The sequence below is a fragment of the Myripristis murdjan genome, chromosome 7 (assembly GCF_902150065.1).
Source record: "Myripristis murdjan chromosome 7, fMyrMur1.1, whole genome shotgun sequence".
Lineage (NCBI taxonomy): Eukaryota > Metazoa > Chordata > Actinopteri > Holocentriformes > Holocentridae > Myripristis > Myripristis murdjan.
Genome location: NC_043986.1, coordinates 11,624,246 through 11,634,335, shown reverse-complemented (window position 1 = coordinate 11,634,335; position 10,090 = coordinate 11,624,246). Strand labels below are relative to the sequence as shown.

Genomic DNA, 10,090 nt, shown 5'->3' with positions numbered 1-10,090 from the left:
GTTTCAGTTTTTCTTTCTTTTTTGTCTTTTCTTTTTCTTTTTCTTTTTTTTTTTTTTTAATAAGGGAGTGCCCAGAATAACGCAGCGGCAGTTATTCTCGCGATATCAAAAACTGCCCTACTTGCTAGTGCAAGATGGAGAAGTGAATGTAACAGGCATCCGAGGTAAGCCAAAAGACTCATTCTGGAGCATGGACCCTGTTGTTAGCCGACGAGAGGCGTACATTTATCGCTTTTAACAACCGCCGTGTACGACTGGCAACCGAAATCGGGATTTAAGACCGTAAAACGAGTGTCTTTTTGAGGGTAAAGTCCGGACCTTCCACTGTGTAAACCGCCATTTTTAATTTAGCCATGATCCCATCGATAGAAAGAGCATTGTGCTGTGCTCTCGTTGCTAGCTAGCGAGCTAGCTCCCGCGAAACCCACAAACATACACGACACACATTCATGTTGACTGTGACTATGTGCGCCTCTGAATGACTGCAAGTCCGGCCGGCGTGCTTTCAAAAATACCTACGGGAATGTTCAGCTGGGTAATGAGACAAAAGCCCCGTGAGAGTTGCCTACAGTGAGTTGTCAGCTGCTTATTTGTCTTTTGTAGCCCGCTAACTGTTAGCAGTTCACGCTAAATTGGGACAGAAGTAACTAACGTTAGCCGTAACTGCTAATTAGCTAACGTCATCTAGCTATCAACTCGGCTAACATTAGCTTTACTTTGACTTAGCTTGGTAACTAATACTGAGGGTGAGAGGACAGCATGAGCCATTTTGATACAAAAAAAACCCTGTACGTAAACTAGTTGACTTGTATCAAAAAACCTAGGCTAACTAAGGTGACAGCTAACGTTGTGGCGATGTTGTGTTTTCTGAGGCAGATTGTCTTAATTCCCCGTCACTAGCTAGGTCCACTTTGGGTGATAGTTCATAGTCACTAAGAAGTCTGGACAGCGGAACGCAATGAAATACATTTCAAACAACAATTAATCAGTCAATCAGTTATTTATTAATGACCTCACGACTGAATTAATAAATAAATGATTGATTAATTGTTGTATCGTATGTCGCACCATATCGTCAGTCTTTGCTGTCAGTCAGTCTTTCCTGAGACAAGATGGACTTCCCCACTGTGAACCAGAACCAAATTTCTTCTAACTTAGTGAAGCTGCACTTCAGCATGAAGCTTCAACTCTAGTGCCTTTCAGACCTTAGTCCTGTGTTAATCAGTGACTGCTGTTGTGCCATGAAAACAGGACGAAGGACATTAAAATGCTTAATGTTCTGTTTGACTATAATGCATTGTTTTTATTAATTTGTACTAGTCCCTAGTGGGGCATACTAACCTGGACTTGTATCAACACTGGGCTGTAAAGGACTATTTTGAAGCACAAACAAACTGAAAAACTATCTGTGTTTATATCACTGGTTTTGGAGCTTGTTTCCTTTGTCTGAATGTCTGAGCAGTTGCCATCAAATTCTTAATCTTTGTCTTGAGGCAGCAGAATTAGGTTTATGTAACATAATATATCCTCTTTTATTTCATTAAGAATATAATTAATTCAGTCACTGATACACAAGAAACGTTATTAATTTCCAGAAATGTCTGCTATCAAATGAGTGTGATCATAATGTGAGTGTTATGACCAGTCATAGCCATTTATTACTGATTTGTCACTGTTCATACCCCATGTCTCATGTGACCAAGGCACGCATGGGCATGGCACAAAGTAAACACAAGTCTGAGCTGAGCAGGCCAGTGGCATGTCAGACAAACAACCTGAACCTCATATCAGAGAATACAAAGTGGGTGATGATGAGCTGATGGTCTCTATCCAGTGTTGCCATACTTGATGCTAATAGTGAAATTTCTTAGTTACAAAAATGCATCATAAACCTGGTATCAAACAAGCACTGTGCTGTGTAAACCTCACCTTTGGATTGTGGCTGCACCTCAACGTCTTATGAGCAGTTGAGAAAACCTTACGAATCATGACAGAATCTATTATAAAGAACGCGTGAAGGCCAAGGCTGTTGCAGCAGGAGATGTCCCCTGTTTACACAAATGACTGTTGGACGTCTATTGTACTAAACAGCATCTATCCATCTGGCGCCTGCCAGAACAGTGAAAAATCAGCAATAACCCAAAGGTAAAGCACATGCCTATTATTTGAAAATATGAATAAGAAGTACATTAAAAAAATGAAAGTGATTTATTCAGACTTTCATCTGCTGCTGCAAGAACTTAATGCTCCAGTGATTTTTTTTTATTTTTTATTTTTTTTATATGGATTGAAGGAGAAAGGTAAATGTTCAATATCTCAATGTACTTGATCTTTGCATGCATAATAAGGGTATTTATGAGGGTGATCACAATATTTGACAGTATAATTGGGACTATCACAGTTGCCGTAATGGTTTTTGGCCTTCTAAATAAGTCTCAGGACTAAATCTTTTTAAATATATGGAAGGAATTACAGTTTCAGTTTCACAATATGTATTGCACATCCGATTAGAAATGATAATTTAATAAATATTTGTACACATAAATGCATACATATGTGTATGTATGTTGTTCTGGGTCCTCATATATTCAGGCAAAGGAAATCAAGAAACCAAGTTATGACACCAGCAATTTTGATGAGCATTTTATTGCTCGTCAGCATGTGCTATTTGTCTAAATTTTCTTATTTTGTTACAACTGATTTGATTTTTTTTTTTTTTTTTTAATTCTTTCAGATTGTTTTAAGAGACTACAAAGCTAGCCAAGGAGGAGAATGATGGAGCTATTGAACCAAAGCAGTTTGTGGTATGTACTGCTAATGTCCCTACTATATTAATTAAGGCTGATTTGGTTAAATGCATTGGACTAAGTAATGGGTGTATTGTATCTGCCACCAATATTTGATATCAAGCTGACACTATCCTACAAGAGTATCAACAAATTATCAAGCAATGAAATTAAATGTTAGAAATCAGATTTAAATCTTGGAAAGAAAAGTACTTGATTTTCTGCCTGTTTTCTATACAAAAGGTTTTCAGAGATCTCTAATGGACAAAATGGATAGAATCTATTGGATCTTAACAAATTTTTCTGTTGACCAAAAGAAAAGAAAGAAAGACAGAACTACCCCATATTGTGTTGTAAATTTAATTAATCGGGTTGTGCAACACTGAAGGTTTAGGTGTTTGTGTCAGCAGTGGAGACTGATTGGCACATTGAAAGGTGTGTAAAGATTTTTCAGCACACCAAAGTATCAGAGTTTTTCAGACGCTTTAGTGAATCATTGGAGTGACACTGCTGCATGCCTCTGGTGTAGTGTTTACAATATATGTTTACAATAAAACATAGTGAAATTGAGCAGTCATTCACCGCCGGATTCAATGGGATGTCACAGTGGTAATAGCTAATGATCACAGCTTTCCAATCACTTTGTTAAATACTCTCAGCTTTTTCCCTTACAGTAAATTATGACCAAATGCTAACATCAGCTCTTGCAGTTCTGAAACTGTAGGACACAGTACATCTGTTTGATGTTAGGCTTGCAAAACATTTTATTAAGCAGAATAACAATGGCATATTGGTGCAGAACAAGATATAAACTAAGTATACTATAAACAGCAAAAGAAGAAACAATGTTGAAGCTGAAAACGTTCAGAATATGCTGGACATGGTCCATTTAAGTAAATAAATAAACAAAACAAAACAAAAACGCTTCAGTTCCCAGTAGGCTAATATAGGTACATGTGTTTGCATTTTGGTATAATGGGGATTACTGTGCTGGACAACGAATGATTTTATTTTCGGAAATCAACATCAGCAGGTCTGACTTTACATCATAGATGTAGGCAAATGTGTTACCCTGCAACACCCAAGTTGGAGGTTTCTTGTTATTCTGTTTACTGCCTGCATTTTTTCTACATGTAGCATTCAGAATAAAAACCGACAGGCCAAACTACTTCTCGAAAATGTCAATACACTCCATCCCCTTCAAAAGTCCCAAACAAAACAAAACCAAAACACCTTTTAACACTTCCTCAGTGTCAGGTATGCCATTGGAGCCACTGCGTGTTCCACTGAAGGGCAATATTGCTTAATTTTAAAACAATTACATGAAAAACGACTTTGTATTTTATTTGCACAGTGTTTTACATCTGCTGAACTAAACTAAGAGTTTTGGAGATAAGTAAGTGTCTATTCTAATTGTTGATGCCTACGTTTGTGCCCTGCATACACTCTAGGCTTTTAGTGTTTTTGTATGTAATGCTACAACCATAGTGGCAAGTAGAATATCAAAAGCATGATCAATATATAAAATATTTAATATGCACTGTTAACCATCAGCCTGGATACTTCTAATCTTCTGATGACCATAACTAAAATGGCTTCCCCACGGGCAGGGTGACAGCTGATCTACCTGATTATGTATATTGATGGGGGGGGGGAAAATTAGAGGTTTATGAAGATCAGACAGATTTGTTACTGATACTGTTTCCTTACATTTACCATGGAGGCTGTCATCTCAAGGCTCGTGTTAATCGTGTTAATCATTAAAAATGCTGAGGTGAGATTGATCCCCATAAATTCCCTAGAGTCACACTGCATCGGTAAATAGAGGCTACTCATTCTTAGCAGTAACGTTTTGCACTTTTGCACACTACCCGTAGTCTTGATGATTGTGCCAAACAGCCAGTGCTTACATGCTACGGATACACGCGCGCATACTCCAGGAAAAAAAAAGAAAAAAAGAAATGAACATGATCTAGCAGAGAGATGAACCCACCTATGTCCCGAGCCGGTAGCTACTCACTATTGCCTGAAACGAAAACTGAAAAACACCAACTCGCAGTGTCACGTTAGACTCGTCTGAGAATGATTCAGCGAGTTGTTATGCGTTTGTGCTTGCTACTCAACTAGCTAGCTTGTTAGCTAGCCAGCCAACGCGTGCTACGACTGTCTAAGCTGAAACGCCGGGGTAAGAATCGAGCCTCACCAAAGTGTCTGAATAACAAGTATTTGACTCACACTCAATCGTATGGTGCCGGCCACCGAGCTGTGTTTACGGCGTCGGCTGAACTGAGAGCAAAGGTGCAAGGGGTGGAGAGTGCGGGCTTGTGGTGCGGCCTGTAATGCAGCCCCGAGCTAAATTAGTCAACAGTCAGGTCAGGACAGCGTGGTGAGTCTGTGGAGTCTGGACTGACAGCAGTGGCACAATGGCTACACACATTAGATTTTTTTCCGTTGTAGATTTTTGCCTTGTAGCGAAGTAAGTTAGAGCACATGCTGTGTTTCGGGGTTATCCGTCATTGGTGTTTTTAATGGCTCGTGTGGTGTTCAGTTTCGTTTAAGTATTTTCGGAGAAAACCGTCTGCAACCAGTAGCTCCCTAGCTAGCAGAACTGTTAGCTGTTGAATCGCTAATAGCAACTCCCCCGGCCAAAGTTATCCATCGAATGCTTTGGTTGTTGAGGTGTTAAGCCGTGTCTTGTTTTGTCAGTCGTGTTGCCTGCCAGTTCCTCAGCCGGCCAAGTTTTTAATTTCTGGCAAGTAGCGTAGTGAAATGTACTGCTGGTGAGTGGCTAATATAAATATCCCGCTAGCAAGGGGGCTAACGTTAGCTTGCTAGCTACAACTTTAACCTGTCAGTGTCAAGTCAGTGGAGTTGCTGATAGCCAACCATTCAGTGAGCTAACGATAGCGGTTTGTTTTCGTGGGACATCGAATTTCAAGTACTTGTAATGTTAAATATTTGACGCTGTCATTTTGGGCCCAGCCTACATTACTTAACTTTAAACTGTATGTAATGTTAGCTGGTTAGCCACCAGTTCACTGGCTTTGACTGTTTGACGATAAACGAACCTCGCATAATGAGCAGTATTAATGTAACTGAGTATCACTTGTTAGCCCATTATTGTACATGATCATGAGGTAGCGTTAGCTATTAATAAAGTCTAAATAGTTTTTTCGCCATTTTGAATAGCTTTACGCGCTAGGTGACTGCCTTGTCACAAATCAGGAACTGTAATTGGTTGTCCCTCTTGTGTCATACCTAACAGTATGCATGTGTGTTTATTCCTTGGGCAACATTGTGAAGCTGCGTTATTGCTGTTATACTTGTGTTGATTTTTTTTTTTTTTTTTTTTTGTATTTGTCATTTTGATGCCTTTGAACCCTTGTCCAGAATTTATATGCTATTGCACAACTTTCTTTATACTTTATTTTGAATATGTGTTGTGGTTTGAGGTGTCTCATGTTGAGCTGTCAATATTTACTTTTAATACGCTGCACCATAAGTTATTGTAATCTGTTATTTTGCAGGTAACGTGAATGGAACATGCTGTTAAGTGGGTTAAGTCACCAACTTACTTACTGTAAGTGTCATATTTTAAGTTGGATGTAAATAGCTAAAGAAATATTACCATTAATGTCACATTATACAGTTACTCTAACTGCAGTATTAATTTTTTTTATACATTTTGAACCGTAATGACTTTATATAGCATTGAAATTCAGCATATCACATCGTTTCAGAAATAGCAGCATGACTTACAGTTTCTCCACAGGAGCAACAAATAGATAGTATTGACAATGAAGGTCGACAGAAGCAAGTTAAAGAAAACCCCCACAGAAGCTGTGAGTATGCATAATACTGGCTCTATAATCAGTCCTATATTCGCTAGGTGGTCCTTGTATTCTACCTGGCTGCCCTTAACACTCTCTTTATCTCTCTGTACCACACAGCCTGCAGACTGCAGGACACTTATAGAGAAGCTCAAGGCATGCAACGATGAGCAACTGCTGGTCGAGCTGCAGCATATTAAAACCTGGAATATTGGCAAGGTAAGCCGATGTTGTGGGAGGGGGAACCTATTAATTTGCTGGAAATTTGGTCTTTTGAGAGGCGTATTTCAGACAGAGGAAATCAGGGAATTCGCCAAATTCTCTGAGGAAATCAGGAAGCATCAGGGCAATTTGCAAATGTGTCCACATACAAAATATACCAAAATGTATTTTAAAGTGATTCACACATTTATTGCATTAAGTTTATTTATAAAGCACTTATATCAGAGATCGTTAATTAAAGACAAGACAATTAGAACAATAAATAAAAACAAAACCTTTCAACCTTATGAGTGGTTCATGCTTCATTTGTAAACATTTATGAAGGAACATATGCTGTCAGAATGTTCTAAATGCTGTCATAATGACTGGGCATGTTGAAGTTTACTGTGAGGTTGTGTATATCCTGAGAGTTGAAACAATGTAATGGCACCATAGCCTATTTGTGCAGGATTGGCTGAACAGTGGAAACCAAATTAGTTAGTGATTCTTGTTGGAATTTTGAGAGCTAAATTTTCATACAGTGTAACGCAAGTGCTGGAGTTCAGGTGCAAGGTCATCTTGAGGAGAGCAAGTGTGAATGCCACAACTTATTTGTGGCCTTCCCATGTCTAGCTGTGTACAAAGCACAAACCAGTTTTCAGACTGTCAATAGGAAAAAGTTTTTGAGTTTTTCATCAGGTCTGCTGTGGAAACTGTTGAATATTTGGTGTGGTCTTGCTATCATCTGTCTTAAAAAGTTTTTACATAGGAAGTGCCTCTGTGTTTTGGAGAAAATCTGTGAGCTTTGTTTGGAATATAGTTCTCTTAATTTTCTGGGTCAGTGTGTAAATTGACTTGTCCTCAACAGTGTGAACTGTATCACTGGGTGGACCTGCTGGACCGCTTTGATGGCATTCTGTGTGACGCGGGCCAGACGGTTGAGAGCATGACATGGCTGCTGGTGTGTGACCGTCCAGAGAACGGGCAGCTCAAAGCCCTGCTGTTAGCAGTGCTCAACTTCACTGCTCTGCTCATTGAGTATAGCTTCTCCAGGCATCTGTACAGCTCCATAGAGGTAAGCTGGAGCACAGTACAGCTATATTGCCTTGCTCCATTTTGATGCGTGCACCTGTTAAAGTGAAGAAAATAAACTGGCCCATTAACATGAACCTTGTAATTTCCCCCCTTACAGCACTTAACCACCTTGTTAGCGTCATGTGACATGCAGGTGGTCCTGTCTGTGCTGAACCTACTCTATGTGTTCAGCAAGCGGTCCAACTACATCACAAGACTAGGCTCTGACAAGAGGACTCCTCTACTGGCCCGTCTGCAACACCTGGCTGAGGTCTGGTGAACTCGACTATTTTCTTATTGCCATATAGTCAGTTGTCCCTTCCAAGTGAGCAGTATTGTTCAGTGTTTTTGTTCTCTCCTATAGAGCTGGGGAGGAAAGGAGAATGGCTTTGGTCTTGCTGAGTGCTGCAGAGATCTGCCTATGACAGTAAGCCTTTGTCACTGTAATATTCAGCAAATGCCTCAAACAACTTATTGCCTTGTTTTGGAATGATTCGTTTTCATAATTTTAGCTGTCAAATACAACTAATCTTGTACTTCTCATAAATGTCTTCATTCTGCCCCCCTCTCTTTGGCACATGAACAGAAGTACCCTCCCAGTGCCACCACATTGCACTTTGAGTTTTATGCTGAACCAGGCCCTGAGGTCAAGGTAGAGAGGAAGGTAAGCAAAACACTTATCCATGCACTCCATAATACCAATGACAGATCTGCTTAATTTTAGCTAATTTTACCATTTGTTGGCCTTTTTTGTTTCTGCAGCAGACAAGTAGTAACACACTACACTATATTCACATCGAGCAGCTTGACAAGGTAATGTCAAATTGTCATGTTCTGTCATAGCAAATAATGGATCTAATGACAACTGGATGCTTCTGCTGACACGTCTGCTGTATGTTGTTGTACTGTGTGTGTCTCAGATTTCAGAGAGCCCGTCTGAGATCATGGAGTCGCTGACAGTGATGTACAACATCCCTAAAGACAAGCAGACCCTGCTCTTCACACACATTCGACTGGCCCATGGCTTCTCCAATCACAAGAAGAGGCTGCAGGCTGTGCAGGCCCGACTGCATGCTATCTCTATACTGGGTGAGTAGAAACATTCCTCCTACTATAATGACAGGGGGTTTACATCGAGTTTAAGCTGACGTTATTGCTCTGTTTCTTTCTAGTGTACTCAAATGCACTCCAGGAGTCAGCCAACAGTATTCTGTATAATGGCTTGATAGAGGAGCTGGTTGATGTACTTCAGATTACAGACAAACAGCTTGTGGTAAGAAGGCAACTCTCTGTGAGAAAGTGCTTCATCACTGTGTCATTACATGTGCAGTCTGAACATTAGCAGTAGTATGTGTGAAAACCACATCAACATTCAATGCTGTCATGTCAGACCAAGATTTCCTTCCGTCATATATTTCCCATGTCTTGTTGCATACATTTTATCAAGTCCTGAGTCTATAATTTTTATTTAATGAATATCTGATGTTCTTTTTCCTCAGGATATAAAGGCAGCATCTTTGCGCACTTTAACTTCAATTGTTCATCTGGAGAGGACACCCAAGCTTTCCAACATTATCGACTGCACTGGCACTGCCTCTTACCATGGTTTCTTACCTGTGTTGGTGCGCAACTGTATACAAGCAATGATTGGTGAGGAAGGAAACTTCAGCTCAATTCTCCAGTGGATATCACTGAAAAAACAAGCCAGTTCTATTCAAAAGGAAGCAAATTTTAACTTGTGACACTTATTTCCCAGACCCTCTGATGGAGCCCTACCCACACCAATTTGCCACTGCGCTCTTCTCCTTCCTCTACCACCTAGCCAGCTATGATGCTGGAGGGGAGGCACTGGTCTCATGTGGCATGATGGAAGCCCTGCTCAAAGTATGTCTATATTTTACTTATAAATTGCTACCAGTGGTAATCCTTTTGTATTAAAAAACATTCATTTTAATCTGCTTCATGTCTTCTTTCACTTGTCTAGGTGATCAAGTTCCTTGGTGACGAACAGGACCAGATCACCTTTGTGACACGAGCAGTGCGGGTTGTAGACCTCATCACCAACCTGGACATGGCTGCCTTTCAGTCCCACAGCGGCCTTTCCATCTTCATCTGCCGACTAGAGGTTGGTTATGCACTCTCACAGCATCTGACACAGCACTCCAAGCTAGAGTCACTGGAACCTGCGCCAAAGCTCTG

General features: G+C 40.2%; 1 protein-coding gene across 9 annotated transcripts in view; it reads left to right on the top strand.

The window, feature by feature from the left end:
* The first annotated feature begins 106 nt into the window (after positions 1 to 106).
* Positions 107 to 10,090, top strand: part of huwe1 (HECT, UBA and WWE domain containing E3 ubiquitin protein ligase 1) — a 43,694-nt gene continuing 33,710 nt past the window's right edge. For 7 of the 9 annotated variants that reach the window (XM_030056341.1, XM_030056338.1, XM_030056339.1 and 4 more), the window contains exons 1-15: positions 107 to 164; positions 2,735 to 2,804; positions 6,314 to 6,366; positions 6,559 to 6,628; positions 6,737 to 6,835; positions 7,686 to 7,892; positions 8,010 to 8,162; positions 8,256 to 8,318; positions 8,478 to 8,555; positions 8,654 to 8,704; positions 8,812 to 8,980; positions 9,064 to 9,164; positions 9,391 to 9,541; positions 9,648 to 9,775; positions 9,876 to 10,016. In XM_030056341.1, coding sequence (XP_029912201.1) covers positions 6,584 to 6,628; positions 6,737 to 6,835; positions 7,686 to 7,892; positions 8,010 to 8,162; positions 8,256 to 8,318; positions 8,478 to 8,555; positions 8,654 to 8,704; positions 8,812 to 8,980; positions 9,064 to 9,164; positions 9,391 to 9,541; positions 9,648 to 9,775; positions 9,876 to 10,016 — 1,386 coding nt within the window. In that variant the 5' untranslated portion in view covers positions 107 to 164; positions 2,735 to 2,804; positions 6,314 to 6,366; positions 6,559 to 6,583. Of the gene's footprint in view, positions 165 to 552; positions 571 to 2,734; positions 2,805 to 4,612; positions 4,972 to 6,313; positions 6,367 to 6,558; positions 6,629 to 6,736; positions 6,836 to 7,685; positions 7,893 to 8,009; positions 8,163 to 8,255; positions 8,319 to 8,477; positions 8,556 to 8,653; positions 8,705 to 8,811; positions 8,981 to 9,063; positions 9,165 to 9,390; positions 9,542 to 9,647; positions 9,776 to 9,875; positions 10,017 to 10,090 lie in introns of those variants that run through there. The other 2 variants (XM_030056337.1, XM_030056336.1) reach the window with 2 other exon arrangements.